At 38.7% G+C, this 21632-nt stretch overlaps 1 protein-coding gene and 1 long non-coding RNA gene across 5 annotated transcripts in view; one reads left to right on the top strand and one right to left on the bottom strand.

Annotated features, from left to right (window-relative positions):
* tmem120b (transmembrane protein 120B) overlaps nt 1–15978 on the top strand; it is an 80767-nt gene extending 64789 nt beyond the window's left edge. For 3 of the 4 annotated variants that reach the window (XM_078554157.1, XM_078554155.1, XM_078554153.1), the window contains 6 exons: nt 2852–2917; nt 4321–4382; nt 5910–6002; nt 10075–10139; nt 13048–13116; nt 14532–15978. In XM_078554157.1, the coding sequence (XP_078410283.1) occupies nt 2852–2917; nt 4321–4382; nt 5910–6002; nt 10075–10139; nt 13048–13116; nt 14532–14645 (469 nt within the window). In that variant the 3' untranslated portion in view covers nt 14646–15978. The remainder of the gene's footprint in view (nt 1–2851; nt 2918–4320; nt 4383–5909; nt 6003–10074; nt 10140–13047; nt 13117–14531) is intronic. The other variant, XM_078554154.1, reaches the window with a different exon arrangement.
* The window catches only part of LOC144687719 (uncharacterized), a 71693-nt gene that overhangs the window by 49230 nt on the left and 831 nt on the right, over nt 1–21632 (bottom strand). The gene's annotated exons all lie outside the window — the stretch shown is intronic.

The following is a 21632-nucleotide window of genomic DNA, read 5'->3' as shown; positions in this document are numbered from 1 at the left end:
TCTTCACTAATCTTTTTCTTTTTACATACTTATAGAAGCTTTTACAGTCCGCTTTTATGTTCCTTGTAAGTTTACTCTCATACTCTATTTTTCCCCTCTTAATCAATCTCTTGGTCCTCCTTTGCTGAATTCTAAACTGCTCCCAATCCTCAGGCTTGCTACTTTTTCTAGCAACTTTATATGACTCCTCTTTGGATCTAATACTACCCTTAATTTCTTTTGTTAGCCATGGTTGAGCCGTTTTTCCTGTTGTGTTTTTGCACCAGGAAGGAATGTATAACTGTTGCAGTGCATACATTCGTTCCTTAAATATTAGCCATTGCCTATCCATTGCCATGCCTTTTAATGAAGTTCCCCAATCTATCTTAGCCAACTCGTGCCTCATACCTTCATAGTTTCCTTTGTTTAGATTTAGAACCATAGTTTTGGATCAGACTATTCACTTTCCATCCCAATGAAGAATTCTATCATATTATGGTTGCTGTTTCCTAAAGGATCCCGCACAACCAGATTATTAATTAACCCCTTCTCATTGCACAACGCCAAACCTAGGATAGTCTGTTCCCTAGTTGGTTCCTCAAAGTACTAAAAAAACCACCTCGTACATACCCCTGGAATTCATCCGCCACAGTATTATTGCTTATTTGGTTTGCCCAGTCTATATGTAGATAAAGTCACCCGTATTATTGTAGCACCCTTGTTACATCCACCGCTAATTTCCTGTTTAATGCTGTCCCCTACCTTACCACTACTGTTTGGAGGCCCATAGACAATGCCCACTAATGTTTTCTGCCCCTTGTTGCTTCTTCGCTCCATCCAGACTGATTCTACATCTAAATTTTCTGAGCCAATGTCCCCTCTCACTATTGCACTGATTTCATCGTTAACTAACAACGCCACCCCATTTCCTTTTTCCTTTATGCCTGTCCTTCCTAAATATTGAGTACCCTTGGATATTCAGTTCCCAGCCTTGGTCACCTGCAGCTATGTCTCCATAATCGCAATCATACGATACCCATTTATATCCATTTGCGCTGTTAATTCGTCGACCTTATTGCGAATGCTCTGTGCATTCAGATACAGCGCCTTTAGACTTGCCTTTTTAACATTTTTACACATTTTTTTTGTACTATGGCCCTATTTGCTGCTGGCCTTTGTTTCCTCTGTCTTCTGCTTTTGCTTTCTACTTTTCTGTTTTTCATTCCTATCTTTATTTCCCTCTCTAGTGTCTCACCGCTCAGGTTCCCATCCCCCTGCCACTCTAGTTTAAACCTTCCCCCACAGTACTAGTGAATACCCCTGCGAGGATATTGGGCCCGGTCTTGCTGGGGTGCAACTTGTCCAGCTTGTACGGATCCCATCTTCCGCAGAATCAGTCCCCATGCCTCAGGAATCTAAATCCCTCCCTCCTACACCATCTCTCCAGCCACGCGTTCATCTGGTCTATTCTCCTATTCCTGATCTTGTTAGCACATTGCACTGGGAGTAATCCTGAGATTACCACCTTTTGAGGTACTGCTTTTTAATATTCTGCTTTCAGGACCTCATCCGTCTTTTTTTTTTAAACCTGTCATTGATGCCGATATGGACCACATCCTCTGGCTGTTTTACCTTCCCCCTTCAGAATGTCCTGCAGCCGCTCAATGCCTTGACCCTGGCATCAGGGAGGCAACATACCATCCTGGTGTCACGTCTGCAGCTGCAGAAACATCTATCTGTTCCTCTTACGATAGAATCCCCTATCACTATTGCTCTCCCACTTTTTTTTTCCCCCTCTCGAGCAGCTGAGCCACTCGTGGTGCCATGGACTTGGCTCTTGCTGCATTCCCCTGAGACACCGTTTCCTCCAGCAAGATTACATTTAGTTCCCTCAAGTAATTGCTTCTTTACAGTCCCTGGAAAAATGGAAAATCTGTTAGAGAGGGAGATGGACCCAGGGAACTGCTGCACTATCTGCCTAGTGTTTTTACTCTGTCTGGTTGTCACCCATTCCCTTTCTGCTTGTGCACTCTTTACCTGTACATGCTATCGACAAAGATCTCATCCTTGTGGATGCTCCACAATGACTTCAGCTGCAGCTCCAGCTCCAAAACACAGATTTCGAGTAGCTGCAGCTGAAGACACATCTGCACACGCGGTCGCCATGGACACTGGAAGTGTCTGACTTCCCACATCGGACAGAAGGAGCATTCCACGTGGCCAAGCTGCCCTGCCATGACTTACTCTTAAATTATGCCCTTTACTTTTACTTCCCTAGTTTAGAGAATATTAAGGATAGAAGAAATACTAACCAGGTCACACTTACCAAGGCTGTCACTCTTCTTACTGAGGAAAGGTAGAAACTGAAAGGATGCCTCCTTCCCTCGCTCACCAAACCTTAACTTAAGCACTGTAATGCAGCTCAAAGCAGCACCCCAGTGCAGAAACTAGCACTCCAGTGCAGTTCCAAGCCTCTGGATTACAAATTCAGTAATGTAACCATTATGCTGCCATAGAAAATGTATGAACTATTGTAGGTTAGAAAAGCATTTCATGGTTTTAGCAGTTTTATAACTTGAATTAATTCCAAAATGGCCGAAGGGAAGCAAATCTCCTGCTTGTGGCACAATTTCTAATTTAAAAAAACCTTGCATTGAGCATGCACAATGGATTTAAATTTTATTTAATCATAGCTTTCTTTTCAATGTTAAAGCTTTTATCTTGCAGTGTCAGAGAACTTCCATCTACTTTTATGCTTTTTGCTACTTTGGAAAGTAGACTGAACATACCACACCACAAGTGACCTTAATAAGCTGTTAATTTGGTTTCAAGCATTTTTTTCACCTTCACTTTTTGTTTCTTTATTTGATAGAATCAAGGGCTGGTGGGTGTCTCATCATTATGTGTCAACATTTCTCTCTGGGGTAATGTTAACATGGTAAGCTTAATTTTTTTTCATGCAACATTGGGGAAAAATGCTCTTTGAAAAATTCTAAATTATTTTGGGAAATGTATGAGTCAAAATGGTCACTAATGTAGTAAATTTACAGTAAAGTTAGTTTATGGACTTCCTCCCCATGCCCAGTTGTTTAGTGGGTAAGTGCTAATCTTGTTATGATACTTGCTCATACAATTGGAAAGGCTTCTGGTTCTGTCCTCACTCTGTGTTGAATTAGCTAGTTTCAGCTAGCAAAGTAGTGGGGCATTGCAATCAGCTGTAACATTCCTGATGTGTGAAAATCACAATTAACCAATATGTTGCTATGCCTAATTACAATACTGTAACTACTCTGGAAGTGCTCATGTACAGACGTCAGCTGGTATTTAAGTTTTTATCTCAAGGTGGCTGGAATAATAAGGTATGGAAGTTATGCCACAGTTGTATGAAACTCTGGGTAGACCACATTTGGAGTACTGCATTCAGTTCTGGACAGTCAAAGACCTATTGTCCTTGGAGAGAGTGCAGTGCAGATTCTCCCTGAATGAAACTGAGGCTAAATGGTTAAATTGGTAGGATATGTTGCATAAACTTGGTTTATATTCCCTTGATTACAGAAGATTAAGGATTTATGTAATTAGGGTGTTTCAGATGATTAAAAGATTTGATAGGGTATATGGAAAAAAATATTTCCTGTTGTGAAGGACTGTAAAATTTTATGTTCTAACCTTAAAATTGGAGCTGAACCATTCAGAGGTGATGTCAGGAAGCTTTTTTCTCACAAAGGGTAGTGGAAATCTGGAACTCACTCTCCCTCAAAAAATCTCTAGAGGCTAGGGTAATTTGAAAATTTCAAAACTCATTAATTTTTGTTATACAGGTTAATAAGGGATAAGGAAACAAGTCAGATAATGGAATTGAGATACAAATCATCTGTGATCTAATTGAATAGCAGGACAGGTTTGTATGGCTGAATGGCCTTGTCCTTTTAACGATAAGATTTGATTGGTCTGTTGTGTCTTCACAATTGAGTGACCTGCAAACAGTCGCTGCCAATGTTCACACACAAAATGGTCACTTTACTGGAGGTAGTGAAGGGTAACTGCTGCTGAAGCCATCATAGCTCAGTCAGGGTGTCAAAATCTTAAGGTAAGTGAGGGTTGTGGAATTGGTGACTGAAAAATAAAAATCATCCTCTATTTGAAAGTGGATATATGATGAGGACAGATCTAGATTTTTTAAATTAGTTTGCAGCACTATATTTTTTTCACCTGAGCTTTAAATTTCTGTTTTTTAAGGCTATTTGAATGCCAATATGAATTAACAGTTCACAATGATCAGAAAATGTATATGCATACTCCTGAACCTTTTTTCTGTTAATATTCGTCTCTTTTATTCTTAAGGCCTAATGGGTTAATGTATCAGATGTTTCGCAGCCAATTTCTAGCATTTTCCATTTATCAAAGTAAGTATTTTATTTTCTAATTTTTATGACGTAAATCTGTTTAAGAAGCAATTACTTGATGGCATCAAAATGTAACCTTTAGTTATCACCTTGGAGCATGAATATTATGAATTGCATTTTCACCCACTCAGGCTGACAATAATTATAGACTCACTTCTCCAATGTAATTTATTTCCATGTTAAGTTAGTAAAACCTTGATTCCCATGGTAATTTCAAAGAGTAGTTAGAAAAAGACTGGCCTAAGTGGATCTGCAGTTAACATTATTCAACTCTTTCTTTGAAGCTTCTTTTTGCTTTCAGAAAAGTAGTACTTTTTAAATGAATAATTCCATCCTTGATTTTTTTTCTGTGTTTTTAAACTTCCTTTGAGGACCAAGATATGGTAAATTCTCCAGGCTGTGGATTTTACATGGTGTGTGTCAACAAGGGTCTTGTTAACCCTGCTCCTCTTGAAAATGAGTCATTTTTCATTGTCAAAATCCAACATTTACCCTTTCAACTGTGCAGGCAAAGTCAAATGATACCTATCTGATTCCTCTTTCCACACCCAAGGCTATCATCTCAATTTTTTGTTTAATTCTTTCAATGGGATTGAAGACCCAGTGCTGCTACTCTAAAGCAGCTAGTGGGAACTGCGCATCTGTGCAATTTCTCACCATTAGCCTGTTTGGCAACTGATGACTTTTTATGTATGTTCTTTTGGCTAGTGTTTGAGACCACTGTTGAGACTTAGACCTGTAGTTATATAGATGCTAAGTGAGCATTCTAATCATTGCACTATTAACCATTACCATGTTTACTCATAACTGAATTTGAGAATAGATTCTAGTTATGACAACTATTTTCTGAACTATCTACTTGGGCTTTCTACTTGTACATTATGAAAATGAACACATTACAATGAATTCCAGTATGTGTGAATTTGAAATACGGAATGTTATTTAGACAAAACTGAGCATATTAATACAAATGGTTAAAAATTTCAAACACTTGAGACAGGTTTTAGAATTTATCTTGGAATTGCAATCCCCATCGTGCAGGGGGTGATCACTGGTTAGTATGTGATTCAAAAAGAACAAAGCCTTTACACATAGCAATCAGCGGCATTCTTCTTGTGGTGAGATTTTGACCATAAGTAGAGGCTGTTGTCAATTAAAGGCCAACAATTTCTTTCGTGGAGGATAAGGAAATTGAGGAGGAAGGGAACTCAACCACAGTATTGCAATTTTTTTGAGCAATTGTGTGTTCTTGACATTAGACATTGGAACAGATTTTCCTTAGAAAGCGTTTTTTCTTAGAATGATATTTAGTATTAGCATTGACTGTAAAGAAGGTGCCAGAATAAATTTGAGCAATATTGATGTGTTGTAAGCAAGGCAATCAGAGAACACAATTAGAGCCTTCTAATAATAAAATGGAATGTATCCATTGACATTGGTCACATTTTCACCTTCGATGATCATTCCTGAGTGTACCATTTGCGTTTTGCAAAGTAATTTCTTAAGCTTAAATCCAATTTCCTGCAGGTTGTGTACAGTTCCTGCAGTATTATTACCAAAGTGGCTGTCTTTATAGATTGCGGGCCTTGGGGGAAAGGGACCACATGGACCTTACAGTAGGTATGTGATGCAGCAGTAACTTGTATTACTACAGACTTAAATATTTACAAATTATGAGAATGAAACAAGATTGTCCCATGTTTTCCTCCCACCCCACCCCCTTTGCAGGGCACCACAGAGTAAATGGATGTGGTGTTCCCATCATCCTCCATGGACTAATGTCTCAATATTATATGTTGTCCTGTATACAAAGAAAAGTACAGCACAGGAACAGGCCCTTCGGCCCTCCAAGCCTGCGCTGAAATGGTTGTGTTAATTGGATTCCAGGTGCCTTACTCAGATTTTTCTTCCATTCTTGTGGGAAGAGTCAACACCAGCTATTTTTTTCATTATCTCACTCATTCTAGGGATATGGGCATCACTGGCAAGGCTGGCATTTATTGCCTATCCCTGGTTGCCCTTTGAATAGTAGTGGTAGGCTACCATCTTGAACTACTTCAGTCTGCGTGGTGACAGTGTTCCCACCATGCTGTTAAATGGAGAGTTCCAGGTTTTTGATCCAGCATCCATGGGAGCCATTTTCTGTAATCTCTTGGATACTAAGGTTTTCAGCTTTGTAGATTTGACATGTCTACTTAATTTGATTTCATTTTATGGTGAAGTGGATAGAGCAGTAAGTAAAGCATGGAGTATATTGGGCTTTATTAGTAGGGGGCAGAGAGTACAAGAGCAGGGAGGTTATGCTGAATTTATATAACCCTCGTTAGACCTCAGCTGGAATATTGTGTACAGTTCTGGGCACCATTATTATAGGAAGAATGTGAACACATTGAAGAGAGTGCAGAAGAGGTTTACAAGAATGGTCCCAGAGATGAGAAACTTCAGCTTTGAGGCTAGATTGGAGAAGTTGGGACTGTTTTCCTTGGAGAGGAGGCAGCTGAGAGGAGACTTGATGGAAGTTTTCAAAATCATGAGGGGGCTGGACAGAGTAGATAGGGAGAAGCTGTTCCCACTCGTAAAATGATCAAGAACAAGAGGGCACAGATTTAAAGTGCTTTGCAAAAGAAGCAAATGTGAGAAAAAACTTTTTTACAATGAGCGGTTTGAGTCTGGAATGCACTGCCTGGAAGTGTGGTGAAGGCATGTTCAATCGAGGCATTCAAGAGGGCATTAGATGATTATTTGAATAGAAACAAGATGCAGGAGTATGGGGAAAAGGCAGGGCAATGGCACTAGGTCGTAATGTTCATTGGAGAGCTGGTGCAGACACAATGGGCCCAATGGCCTCCTTCTGTGCTCTTAAGATTCTGTGAAGTCTGCCCTTATGCTTGATGTAACATTAATACATTCCAATGAGTAAGTAAATGCCCAAGGGACGACACACCATTTGTGGTTAGCTAGAAAGGTTAAAGATAGTATCAAATTTAAAGAAAAAGTATATAATTGTGCAAAGATGGTGGAAGACCGGAAGATTGGACAGAATATAAGGAACAGCAAAGGATGACTAAAAGATTAATAAGGGGAGGAAAATTAAAGTACAGGAGAAAGCTAGCCAGAAATATAAAAACAGATCGTAAGAGTTTTTATAAATATTTAAGAAAGAAATAAGTTAACAAAGTGAGCTTTGGCCCTATAGAAAGTGAGTCTGGAGAACTGATGATGGAAAACAAGGAAATGGCAGGTGAATTGAAGAGGTATTTTGCATCAGGCTTCACTATAGAGGATACAAGTAACATCCCAGAAGCAACTGTAAATCAGGAAATGGAAGGGAGGGAGGAACTTCGGGGGGGGGGGGGTGGGGTGGGGTGTGGAATTGCAATCACCAGAGAAGTGGTTCTGAGTAAATTGTTGGTGCTGTGGGCTGACAGATGCTCGGGTTCTGATGGACATCATCCTAGGGCCTTAAAAGGAGTGGCTAGTGAGAGAGCTTTTTGCATTGGTTTTAATTTCCTGAATCTGGAGTTTCGGGAAAGGTCCCATTAGATTGGAAGATAGCAAATGTAACTCCATTATTCAAAAAGGGAGGGAGACAGAACGTGGGAAACTACAGACCAGTTAGCTTAACATCTGTCATATGGAAAATGTTAGAATCTATTATTAAAGAAGCTATAGCAGGGCAGAGTCAACATGGTTTTGTGAAAAGAAAATTATGTTTAACCAACTTATTGGAGTTCTTTGAGGAAGTAACATGTGCTGTGGATAAAGGGGAACCAATGGATGTACTGTACTTAGATTTCCAGAAAGCATTTAATAAAGTGCCACATAAAAGGTTATTGCAGAAAATAAAAGCTCATGGTATAGGGGGCTAACATAATGGCATGGGTAGAAGATTGGCTGGCTAACAGAAAGTAGAGAGTAGGTATAAATGGGTCTTTTTCAGGTTGGCAAGATGTAACGAGTGATGTGTGCCACAGGGATCAGTGCTGGGATCTCAACTGTTTACAATTTATATAAATTACTTGGATGAATGGGATGGTTGCCAAATTTGCTGATGATACAAAGATAGGTAGGAAAGCAAGTTACGAAAAGGACATAAGGAGGCTACAAAAATATATAGATAAGTGAGTGGGCAAAGATCTGGCAAATGGAGTATAATGTGGAAAAATGTGAAATTGTCCATTTTGGAAGGAAGAATAAAAGAGAAGCATACTATCTAAATGGTGAGAGATTGCAGAGCTTTGAGATGCAGAGGGATCTGGGTGTCTTGGTATATGAATTGCAAAAGGCTAGTACGCAGGTACAGCAAGTAATTAGGAAAGCAAATAGAATGTTATCATTTATTGCAAGGGGATTTGAATACAAAAGTAGGAAGGTTATGCTTCAGTTGTACAGAGCACTACCTGGAGTACTGTGTACAATCTTGGTCTTCATATTTAAGGAAGGACGTAAATGCGTTAGAAGCAATTCAGAAAAAGTTCACCAGACTAATACCTGGAATGGGTAGGTTGTCTTACAAGGAAAGGTGGGACATGCTAGGTTTGTAGCCACTGGAGTTTAGAAGAATAAGAGGTGATTTGATTGAAACATAAGATCCTGAGGGGACCCTGACAGGGTGGATGTGGAAAGGATGTTTCCCTTTGTGGGACAATCTAGAACTAGGGATCGCTGTTTAAAAATAAGGGGTCACCCATTTAAAACGGAGATGAAGCAAAATTTTTTGAGGGTCATGAGTCTTTGGAACTCTTTCTGAAAAGGCCAGGGAAGCAGTGCCTTTGATTATTTTTAAGATAGAAGTGGATAGATTCTTGGCAAGCAAGGGGGAGATAGGTTATTTAGGGTAGGCAGGATGCAGATTTTGAGATTACTATAAGATCAACCATGATCTTATTAAATGACGGAGCAGGCTCGAGGGGCCGAATTGCCTACTTCTGCTCCTTGTTCATATGGTAAGTTCCCCATAGCTCCTAACTTGGATCTGATTGCAGCAGTTTGGCAATTAAAATTACCTGAATCTATTTAAATAGTCACCACGGAACACTATGCTATAATACTGGCACCACAGAATACTCTAAACTTGCACATCTAGTTTTGTATTGTGGCTGGATGTACAGTGGAGCTCAGTTAAATATCACCATTGTTCCTGGCACTAATATTGGGCGTACGGAGTGCAAAACTTTATCCCTAATGCTTAAAGGTTAAATAAATATGCCACTACGTCCTACTGGATATGGTGAAAAAGTATAATTTCAACAAGTGTTTACATAAGCTTTTCCAACTGAATCAGTGGGAGAGAGAGGTGGAGAGATTTCTTCCTCTGTTTCCACTTCTGTCAAAATTCAACCAAGGAATGCATTCTCTTCAGAAGTAGATGCACACCTGGAGTATACAAATGGCCAACTTTACTGCTTGGCATCTTGTCTTAATTTTAAAGAGAGAGAGTTTGGATTACATATAGTCATGCACTCCCTAATGGCTGATGCTTTCTCTTGTTTGGGTATAAATGAAGAAGGAAAGAACCTAAAGAGCAGAGTAAGTAGTTACCAGACAGAAGAGGACATAATTGAAGTAACTATAAAGAACAAAAGTTCACTATTTTTATATTTAAACTCCCAAAATTTGATGCAGGGTTTAGAATGTTCACATTGATACCACTTCTGTAAACTGGTTATTCATACCGTATTTGTAATTGCAGAAGGATTTCAATCATGGATGTGGAGAGGTTTAACTTTTCTTCTTCCATTCCTTTTCTTTGGTCATGTAAGTATAACAATCTTTGCTGCTAATTGCTTGTAAAATGTATCAAATACATTTAATAGAATGTGATTTTGAAGGAGATGAATAATATTCACTGATATAAAGGTTCAGAAAAGGTAGGGAAGGGAAAAAGGGAGATAGTGTGGCAGTACTGATTTGGAAAGACATTGTAGTGTTTGAAAGGGAGGATGTCCTTGAGGTGGCAATCCATTTGGTTAGAGAAGCGAAAAGGGCATGATCACTCTGTGGCGGGTGTTCTATAGGCTTGCAAATAGTGGAGAAATTGAGGAGTAAATTTGGAGGGAAATCCAAGATACGCAAAAATTATTGAGTGGTGATTCTGGGATCTTCAATTATCCAAATAGCGATTGGGATAATGTTAAAGTAAAGGGAAAGGGGCGGGGGGAGGAATTTGTGAAATTTGTTCAGTAGAACTCTCTTCAGCAGTATGTTTTAAGTCCAACCATGAGGAAGGCAGTGCTGGGGAATGAGGTGGGCCAAATGGACCTAATGTCTGTTGAAGACACTTGTGTAAGAATAATTATTAAGGTTTAGATTAGTAACGGGGAAGAACAAGAAACCATCTAAAATAGAACTTCTAAATTGAACAAGGCTAACTTCAGTGGGATAAGAGGGCATCCAGCCAAGGTAAAATGGAACTAACGTTTAGCAGGAAAAACTGTAAAGGTACAGTGGTCTTTAAGGAGTAGTTGTTTCATGCAAAGACTAGGTACATTCCAACAAGAGGGCAAGGCAGATGAACCAAAGCCATGGCCTCCTTGGATGCCAAGGGAGATGGAAAGAATATGATGAAACAAAAAAGGAGGGTCTATGATGCACATCAGGTGAACTCTTCAAGTGGGAATTAGGCCAAATACAATAAAAGAGGGGAAGTGAAAAGGAAAATAAGACTGATGCAGAGAATACGAGAATAGAATGGGAGTTGTGTTCTATTAGCCTATATATAATTAGTGGGTAGTAAGAGATGGGGTGGGACCTATAGGAACAGTGAAGGTGATGGATGCTTAGAGGTGTAGGTCAAGGCTAGAAAACTTAAATAAGTACTTTATATCTGTGTTAACTTAGGAAGAGGATGGTGACCAAATATTAGTAGAAGCAGAGATTGTAGAGCTAACGGATGGTGTGAAAACTGAGAGGCAAGATGTACTGGAAAGGCTCGCTATGATTAGATAAGTTGGCTGGTTTGGATAACTTGCATCGAGGTTGCTGGGGAAATGGAGTGGAGATAGACGGCTTACCATAATCCCCTCGTCGCAGAGGAAGTGTCAGTGGATCACACAATGACAAATATGACACTCTCTTGTTCAAGAAATGGTACAGGCTGGTGAGTTTAACATCAGTGGTGGGTAAGGTTTTGGAATCCTAAATTGGGGAAAAAATTAACAGGCGTTTGGAGAGGTTTGAGTTAATTAAGGAGAGCCAGCATGGATTTGTAAAAGATAGATCATGTTTCAAATCTATATATATGTAAATGACTTGAATATTGGAATACAGTGTAAAATTTCAAAATTTACTGTGATTAACCAAGCTTGTGGCAAATAGTGAGGATGATACCAAACAACTGCAACAGGGCATAGATAGGCTAGCAGAATGGGAAGCCAAGTTGCAGATGGAATTCAACACAGAGAAGTGTGAGGTAATGCAATTTGACAGAAGGAATGGGGAGAAGCAATATGTATGTTTAATGGCGTAGTTCTAAAGAGTGTGAAGGGACAGAAGGACCTGGAGGTTCACATGGGTAGACTTTTTGAAGGTGTCAAGACATATTGAGAGTAATCATTAAAGTATCTGGGATCTTGGGATTCATAAATAGGTATTAAGGAGGGAAGTTATGCTGAACCTTTATAAAACACTGATAAATTATGTTAATTCTGGCCACCAGGAAGGATGTTTGGGTTCTTGAGGGGGTGCAGAGGAGATTTACCACAATGTTCCATGATGAGGGCTTTTAGCTGCAAGATCAGATTGGAGAAGTTGGGGTTGTTTTCCATGGAGCAAAGAAGGTTGAGGGGTGAGCTGATAAAGATGCACAAGATTATGACAGATTTAAATAAGGTCAACAAAAATAACTGCCCCCATTAGCAGATAATGCAAGGAATAGGGGACACAGATTTAAGGTTTTTGACAAGAGGTGTGGGGGATGTGACGAAGAACATTTTAATGCAGCAAGTGGTGATGACCTGGAACTCTGCCTATGAGGCTGGTGGAAGCTGAGTCGATCAATGACCAAGGAAATTGGATGGGCACTTGTGGGACATAAACTTGCAGAGATACGGGGATAAAGCATGGGAATGGGACTTACTAGATTGCTCTACAAAAATCAGGCATGGACTCAGTGGACCAGATGGCTGCCTCCTGTGGCATTATGGCTTGGCAATGAACCATTATAAGCCAGCTGGATGTAGTTTATACTATATTCCTTATTGCTGCTGTAGTGCAGTAACTTCACATCCCAAATTTGCTTATGAGGTGATTTATCTTGTTATGATGACTCTGAATTTATCCAGCAGTAAATCAGTTTCATATACTGGTTGATGCCTTGTTTCTGTGGAATTAGCTATTCTCAGTTGGAACAGTGACCAACCAGCAGGGCTAGAGAAAAAAAGTTGCCCATAGTTTTCACTGGATTCACCTGGATGTGCATGTGAGTGCACATCAAACGAGGACCAAATTGAGCTTTGCATTGATGTCCTTGTATCAAGTAGTGCATTGACATTCAATTTTAGAGAGTCAGTTGCAAGATGAGGACAAAAGGCAGATGGAACTGGTCTGAACAAGGACTCAACATCTTCAGGAAAGGAGGGAAAATGGTGATGATCAGAAAAGAACAGAATTTAGGTGTATCCATGCTTATTAAATTTAATTTTGTTACTTTATCCTACTTTTGCAGTTTTGGCAATTATACAATTCAGTAACACTTTTTGGACTTTCACAACATGAGCGGTGCAAAGAATGGCAAGTGAGTACAAACTGAAGGAATTTCTGCTTGGTAAAATTTTTCCAAATGTTTCTACCCTGAGATTCTTCATCTCTGCATGACCTCCAGCTGGAAGGCTAATCCAATCTAGGCAACAGAGCTTGTTCTGATTCAGATATTTTGGGTGGCACTTTTGCTTTGGTTCAGCCTAATAGGCCATTTCCATAAACAAGCCCTCGGTCCCTCTGAATCAAAACATGAATTTGGATACATTGTACCTGATGATGTAGCATACCATGGGTAACTAGTAAACTCTTATGCTGCTGATAAGTTCTTTGTAAACATGAAATGCTTATTCTCTCTTGGTCTTTCCAACTGATAAACAAATAATACTCTTTGACGGACTTTATATCTCAGGCTATAACCTATAAATCATATTTATTAAGAAATATAATTAAGCTGGCATAAGAGATGAGCAGATATCAGTAGATTACAGTAAAAAAAAAACTAGATTTCTTGCCTGTCCTTTAAAACTAATAACTGTCTTAAGCCTTTAATCATTTTTGGAACTTGAATCGTATGTATATGCGGAAAAGTTTATACATGACAAGTGTTTCATTGACTTCAGCTCATAAACTGTCTTATCGAAACAGAAAGTCACCTAAAGGAGCTTTGATACAATGAAATATCCTTCTTTCTTTTAAATCCAATCTAGCATAGGTTTGAGAGGCACAAAAATTGTCAAACAGGCTTTCTTACAACAATGAGTAACAGCAATCCCAAATAACAAGTTGTCTCTTCACACAGTCTGGTAATGAGTGTTAGCAGTTTATAATTCCTGGTTGGTCTTTGTGACTTAGCTGTAACTCATCTGTCTTTGAAATGGCAGTTTGCATACAAAGCAGTAATGTGGATTAGACTGTGTATAGTCTGATCCCAGCAAGCTATAACCAATTCCAAGTGGTCATCAGCTGAACAGCTTTCAGTCCAAGAAAGAAATATTAAAACGATGAAGTATTTTGTAATTCGAAACAAAACATGCCTCCATACTGCTATCTCCAACCTCTCCATGACTGTTGCCAATAACAAACTATCCCACAATAATGTACTTTTTGTTCATGAACAGAATATGATATTTGCATGTAAGGAATGTGATTTACTTTCAAAATCACTCCAAATTGCAATCATTTGTGTATAATGATTCTTTACAGCTTATAAGTTGTAATATTATTGAGCTTCCAAACAAAGTGGGAATGCATCGGGCAAAGACTGATGAGTCTGTGCGGAGTGGGGGCCATGGCTGGGACTGGTGAAAACGTTGTATATAGATAGTTAGAACTTGGCACCAATGGTTAGCATTTTGAATAACAGCTAAAAATGATTAGTTTTGTTGTAATACTTTAAAGCTGTCGCATTTTGGTGTTTTTTGTCAGTTTATTTTACCTGTTTCCTCTCAGGTTTTTGTCTTGGCTCTCACATTCCTGGTGCTCTTCCTTGGGAACTTTCTGACTACTCTTAAAGTTGTTCATCAAAAATTTCAGAAAAACAAAGATAAATTGAAGAAGCTATGAATGTATGGAACCTGCTGAATAAACAACATTGTTGGGGAACATGTGACCATATTCCCATTTTCCCTATGCTGCTCTATTTGAGGGTCTGAATACTCGCACATCATCGAGGTTGGATTTGCAACTGTCGCACAAATGTTTGAAAATCCTAATGCTAGCTGCACACACATTCTGAGAGAAAATTACTAAGCTGATTTACTTTAATTTTTAAGACATATACATTAATATGGTTCATTGTCCTTTGAACAAGTTTGTTGAAATTCCATTTTGATGTTATAATTTCTCACAACAATGAGAGATGTTATCTATCATGAAGCCCTTCTGAAAATGACACTGATGGGATGGGTGGGTGGCAGGGGAGGATGTGGACAAGTAGGATAAATGTCTTCTCCAAGATCAGATGTTTGGCTAACACTTTATCATGGTTTGACTGGAGTTATCCAGTTTGTGAACTGTCTGCAATATTAACAGGAGATGAATTGTGATTGAAGTATAAAATTAGTCTGAACTTGCCAATGAAAAAGGCTGTTGCCCAAGTAAAATTTAATATTGCATCATTTGAAATAACATAATATTCATGTAAATTCTGCATGTGCATTTTGTGTTCAGCCCTTGTGGATGTTGTGTTAACATCAAGTAAATGTATATTACAATTTGGATTATATATTGAATTATTTCATTATCCGAAGTTGTGTGCATAATATTACTTCTAAAAATAGGCATTCACCCACCCTTCCTCCTTATGTTTATTATGTCTTTTGATTAGATTTTGTTTTGAAGACATTTTTCCCAATACCATGCACTATTCCCTGTCTGAGAGGGCAACCAAACTACCTCCTCCCCTATGTCAACCAATGCCACTTTTAATTTAGCTGGTTGCATTTACACAGAGACTCAGGGTAACTCTGATCTTTTAGTCTCCTCACAATTAGGGGAAGTGCCTGGGATCCACTTAAATGCCTACACTTGCTGGAACACCTCAAAAAGAATTCATTACATTTGGGATTGTGGATGAACCTAATTCGTGCCACTCAGTGAATAAGTTGACTTGCCTGAATGGTTTAAAGTTTTCTTTTAATTGACTTACATATTTTGTTAAATAATTTCAGCTACATATTAAGACATGGTGCATTGAATTTTCCAAACTAAGAAATCAGATTTTATTTAATTACAAACAATTGCAAATGTTAATAGCATTTGCCCACCTGTGTTTTTTTTAACATTGTTAATCCATTTGCTCTTCACTTAAGCTGGTCTAAGTACTTTGTACATATAACTTTGTGAAATACTCTGTATTTGTATGTGGTGCTAAGATACATTAAAACTCATTAGAATAGCTAGTTTATATTTTCTTGTAGAACAAATGTGATTCACTGTATAAAAAAAATTGAGAAGTTTTACTTTTAAACCAAAGGTGTTGTACATTCAAGAATTTGATCATTTTTGGAGTTCTCTGAAGATTGTAACAGGTTGATGAAAACTTAATCAGTGTGGCTTTGCTAAACTTAAGGAAAACAATTGTCAGACAACTTGAATATTTGTATTTCTTTTGAGTTGAATTCCACTTGGCCCAAAAGAAATGTTTTTTATGCATAGCAGTAAGCATTAAAATAGTCTCTTTTTTCATGAAACCAAATCTAATTGAGCACAAAAAATCCTAGATTCTCTTAAATTAGTTTCATCTTTCTTTGTTTCAAATTGACGTGACACTGAAACTGATGTATTTCAGGGCATTTTCAATCTCTCAGCTCAGAAATGAGCATGAACACAGCACAGAGCATAACAGAATCCAAAAATGAAGGCATGTTTGTTCAGTGGTCTATTATTTCACAGCAAGAGTACATTATTCTTTCAAAATGGAGGCAAGTTGACCTTGATACATTAATAACCAGCAAGCATTGCAGCTACACTATTGCTCAATGTGAAGTGTGCTAAGAAGGCAGATACCATCTATCACAGCCCATGTAATGTAGGATTTGTTAAAAATGTATTCTTTTGGACCAGGTGTGTTTAATTGGTATCAAAATATGGAATTTTTAATTCCAGACTGATATTTTGTACAGTCCTTGAAAGATGCTTGAAGTGATTCATTGCCTGTACGGCAATCTACGTGTTCTGGAGCAAAAATGAATCATCAGAAACTGAACACTGTTCATAAACAAAAAAGATTTATAATTTAGAAATGAAATGGCCATGTTATGTTATGAACAGCATATCATTGTATTTGCAATTTTCATTTTTGACTTGAACAAGAAGTCCATAAATGTCTGTAAAACTGAAAATACATGATTGACTTGCAGAAGGCTTCAATGGGACATTGCCACATAGTGTTATGTTCAGTGGTCACTCAGACTTCTGTAAACTGTGGAACCTAGTTGTCACCAGGAAGTTATGTGAAGCTTTTTTTTTTCATTTAAACCAGTGTTTTCTATTTAGTCATGCTGGGAAATTTAAATTATTTTTACTGTCTGTTATGGAACAACTCTTTTTGTATTTAACAGTTTCAATCAATGGAACAATTTTTTGCTGCACAAAATCAGAACAATTGAATGTCTATCTGTTTAAGTGTCAAGTACTTAAAAAAAACTTGAAATCACACATTATCAAGGAAGAATAATTTAAATTATTTCACTACCAAAGTGCAATAAACCATTAATAATACCATTAATTGTCAACAATTTGCTTCAGTTGGATCTCAGTAGGATATTAGAATGCTGGTTCATTGCACATAACAAGTGATTTAAGAAGGACACCAGTAAACAGTTGTGTGTGATGCCTTAAATTGTTGTACAGAAAAAAACAGAATTGATCAGATTATTAAACTTGCTGTGAGTTAACTATACTTATTGAAGTCCTGTAATGGACATTTTATAAAAAGAAGTCTATTATAATAGTGATAATGATAAGTCTGTTTAACAGAACACAGTCGCAGTGACGCACAGCCTCATTTAAAATGATCCTTAACCTAGTGTATTTCCTAACTGAAAATTTTCTTTTTCCAACTGCTGATTGTAAATATATACTTCCTGGATAATTTTTATCTAAGCATCAGTTCCATGTAAGGTTCACATACTATGAAATAGAATTAAAAAGATCTGGACTTTTCTACTTGTGATTCTTACAGGGAAGATTTGGCCTTTATATGGAGCTTAACTTATACTGTACTGTCACTTATGTGTAAGGCTGTTAAAATAAACCAATTCAAGAAAACATCTCTTGGGCTATAAATTTATAAATAATGACATCCGATCTACAATTGTAGCTTACTTTTGTCTTATGACATTTAAACAACTGTAATTGCCTCTTGAATAGCAATCACTGTGTATCTTTATCCTTGGTTGTCTTTTTCACATGGATCTAGTTTTAACCTAAAATATAAATAATGTTGAATATGCACATTAGGTTGGTTAGTATCTTAACAGAGAAGGATAGGTTAATGATTTATGTAGTATCCTTCTTCAAAACGGCCCTCCTCTCATCTGAAGGAGTCCACCCAAGATGCTCGTGTCTTATCTTTCAGATGTTGAAAGAGTTGTTTCATGATTCACAGTATTTCTTTTTCCCTTATTTTGTCCAATATGTAAACATTTTGAGATTATGCCTGGTGAAAAGCACTGCCATAATTGTTTAACAACAGTAACATTTAGAGAGCACTTTTAATGTCATAAAAAGTCCCAAAGTGTTTCACAGGAGCATTATAAAACAAAATATGACAAGCTACATAAGGATATATTCAAGCAGATGATCAAAAGCTTTGGTCAAAGAAATAAGTTTTAAGGGGTGTCTTAAAGGAGGAAAGTGAAGTGGAGAGCAGAGAGGTTTGAGAAGTGAATTCCAGAGCTTAGGACTGAGGCAGCTGAAGCCACATCCACCAGTGGTGGAGCAAGTAACATCGGGATGCTCGGGGCCAGGATTAGAAGAGTACAGTTATCTCGGAAGGCTGGAGGAGATTACAGACAAAGGGATGGGCAAGGCCATAAAGGGATTCGAAATCAAGGATGAGAGTTTTAAATTGAGTGTTGTTTAATTGCAGCCAGTTTAGATCAGGGAGCACAGAGGTGATGGATAAATGGAATTAGGTGAAAATTAGGATGTCGACCTCAAGTTTACAGAGGGTAGAATGTGGGAGGCCAGCCAAGAGTGCATTGGAATAACCAGGTCTAGAAGTAACACAGTCATGGATGAGAGTTTCAGCAGCAGATGAGCTGAGGCAGATGCGGAGTCAGGCAATATTACGGAGGTGGAAATAGATGGTGTAAATGTGTTTGAAAGCTTACTTTAGTGTCATTTGATCCCAAGATTCTGAACAATCTGGTTCAGCCTCAGACAGTTGCCAGGGAGAAGGATTAAGTCGGTGGCTATGGAGTGAAGTTTGTGGCGGGGGCCAAAGACAAAAGCTTCAGTCTTTCCAATATTTGGTTGGAAGAAATTTCTGCTTATCCAGTACTACTTGCTGGACCATCAGTCTGGCAATACAATATGTCTGGATGGGACAAGAGAAGTGGTGAAGTCTGAGATTCCGGTCAAAAATGTGCTAATGCACACTTAATGGGTGAAATTTAATGGTTGCGGTTGGGGGCCTGTCCACTGGCTGGAAAATCGATGGCAACCCCACTGTGACCATTTCCAGGAGGCCTGATAGGATTTAAACCCAATCGGGCACCTACCTGATCACCGGACTTCCTGGCTCCCACCAGAAATCCTGCTGGAAGGTGGATGCCCTGCCTCCGAAAGCTGCTGGCTCTCGGGTACTAGCAGCACCGCTGGGAGGGGTACTTTTCCAGTGAAGCCTACATCATAAATTGACACTGGAGCCCCAGGAAAAGGGTGTGTGGTGGGTTTGGTGGGGCCGGACAGGGATACCCCAGTGAGTGGGAGAGGGGGCTCAAATTAAAGGGCAGGGGAGAACTTGGGTCTTTCCGTTCAGCAGGTCGGTGCCTCTTTGCCCGACAAGGAGGTCCCCACTACCTCACCAGGCCTCAGGCCCACCTGCCACTTAAAGGGCATTAATTGGTCTCCAGGCAGGAAGGCCATCCTGGAGCTTTCCCACTTTGGAGTAAATCGGGGGAAGGCAGGAAGATGGCAGGATCTCCACTTTGCACCTGCCTGCCCAATCACACGGTGTACCCCGCAACCCACCACAACCTCCCTGCAATTCCACCCAAATGTGTCACCATCTACCCTTCAGATTTTTCATTCCAGGCTTGTTCACTTCATCTATAAGGAAAATAAAATGGTTAAAGTTTTAATATTGGCAAAAAAGCACATTTATTTTGATGTGACACAATCCACAGAAGCCAAAAATTATCTAACTAAAGAACACCCAGCATCCCCTTTTATTTAGTTATTTATTCTTTCATGGGCTATGGGCATCGTTGATCAGGCCAGCATTTGTTGCCCATGCCTAATTGCCCTTGAACTCATTGGTTTGCTAGGCCATTTCAGAGGGCAGTTAAGAGTCAACCACATTGCTGTGGGCCTGGGGTCACATGTAGGCCATGGCAGATTTCCTTCTCTAAAGGACATTAGTGAACCAGTTGGGTTTTTACAAAAATTGACAATGATTTCATGGTCACCATTACTGAGACTGGCTTTTCAATTCCAGATTATTACCTGAATTCAAATTCCACCAACTGCCCTGGTGGGATTTCAACCTTTGTCCCCAAGAACATTAGCCTGGACCTCTGGGTTACCAGTCCAGTGACATTACCACTGTGCCATCATCTCCCCCTTAAGTTACAAAGTTAATGGAAAATTGTTAAATTTGTAGGATTTATTTCTTGCCAGTTTTTTTGTTTACTCTCCCTGGCCCCAGATGCCCTGTTGTAGTATAGTTCCATGGTACTTTGTATCCACTGATGTGCTTCCTGAATGGCCACTATTCATGTGTGAATCTTGATGTTGAGAAATTGAATTCAGCCCACCCTTCCCTCTTTTCACAATTATCCTAGTTAGTGAAAATGCATATATTAAAGCAGTCGGATAATAGTAATCTTAATCTGACACGTGCTAAAGTTTTTCTATCATTTTAAAAAGCTTTGCAGAAGCAGAATTATTCCACAGCTAGATATAGGGTGGCATTTGGGTGACTGCTGTTACAGGTCTAGTTCAAGAAATCTTAAAAAACCAGGTTTCCAGAGGAATAGGTAATAGATTTTATTATGAATGGATACTGTCTGACCAAATGTTGCGAGACAGGGCTTTGGATGTGATGATTGTGTGGTCAAAATTCTGAACAATATTTGGTTGTAGATGGCCACAAGATTACAGCACCACACCTTGAATAACTGGAATAATAGCTCTGGCAAAGGTGATGCCCCATCTGGAGGTCAACTCTTTGTAGAAATCCCTAAATTATCATCCACTACCTGTTTGATCACCAGGTACTTTGTTTCTGAAATCTGCCAAAAAAGATCTTAAGTAAAAACAGAAAATTGTATAAATTCATAATGTGTGTAAGGAGGGGAAAAATTCATTTTGGTGTACACCCTTTGTCAGAAAATGCCTTTGAAAGGATGTTCTGTGATGAGTGGTGGTTGTTCTATAAATTTTGAAGGAGGAGAAGAAATGGGTGATGTACTTAATTAAATTCCACTAGTATACTGGGTTGATCTATTTTTCTGTGATACCAATGTGTATTATAGTGAAAAAAATCCATACACTGAATCAATTGTTTGATATTGTAAAGTTCCTCAAGTTAATTCTTAATCATAACACTTCTGCTAAATTCAGGGAATTCCACACACTCTGGACTTGCCAATTGTGATACAATTTCAGATGGCAGACTGCAGTGCTTAAAAAGTTACAATAACAACAGTGCTGTGATGTCAGGTGTAGATTTGTTACTTTACCAAGGCAATATGAATAAACAATTCACTTTAAGAAGGGTAGTAATTTCTTTTAAAAAAAAAAGCTCTGCTTGTATTCTCGTTATTTCCTGATGCTCTATCTTCATTGTTCTTTCTTTCAACATTTAATGTACCATCCTTT

Source organism: Cetorhinus maximus, chromosome 12 (assembly GCF_964194155.1).
Source record: "Cetorhinus maximus chromosome 12, sCetMax3.hap1.1, whole genome shotgun sequence".
Taxonomy (NCBI): domain Eukaryota; kingdom Metazoa; phylum Chordata; class Chondrichthyes; order Lamniformes; family Cetorhinidae; genus Cetorhinus; species Cetorhinus maximus.
Note: the sequence above shows the minus strand (reverse complement) of the source record. Positions and strands in the feature narration are given on the sequence as shown.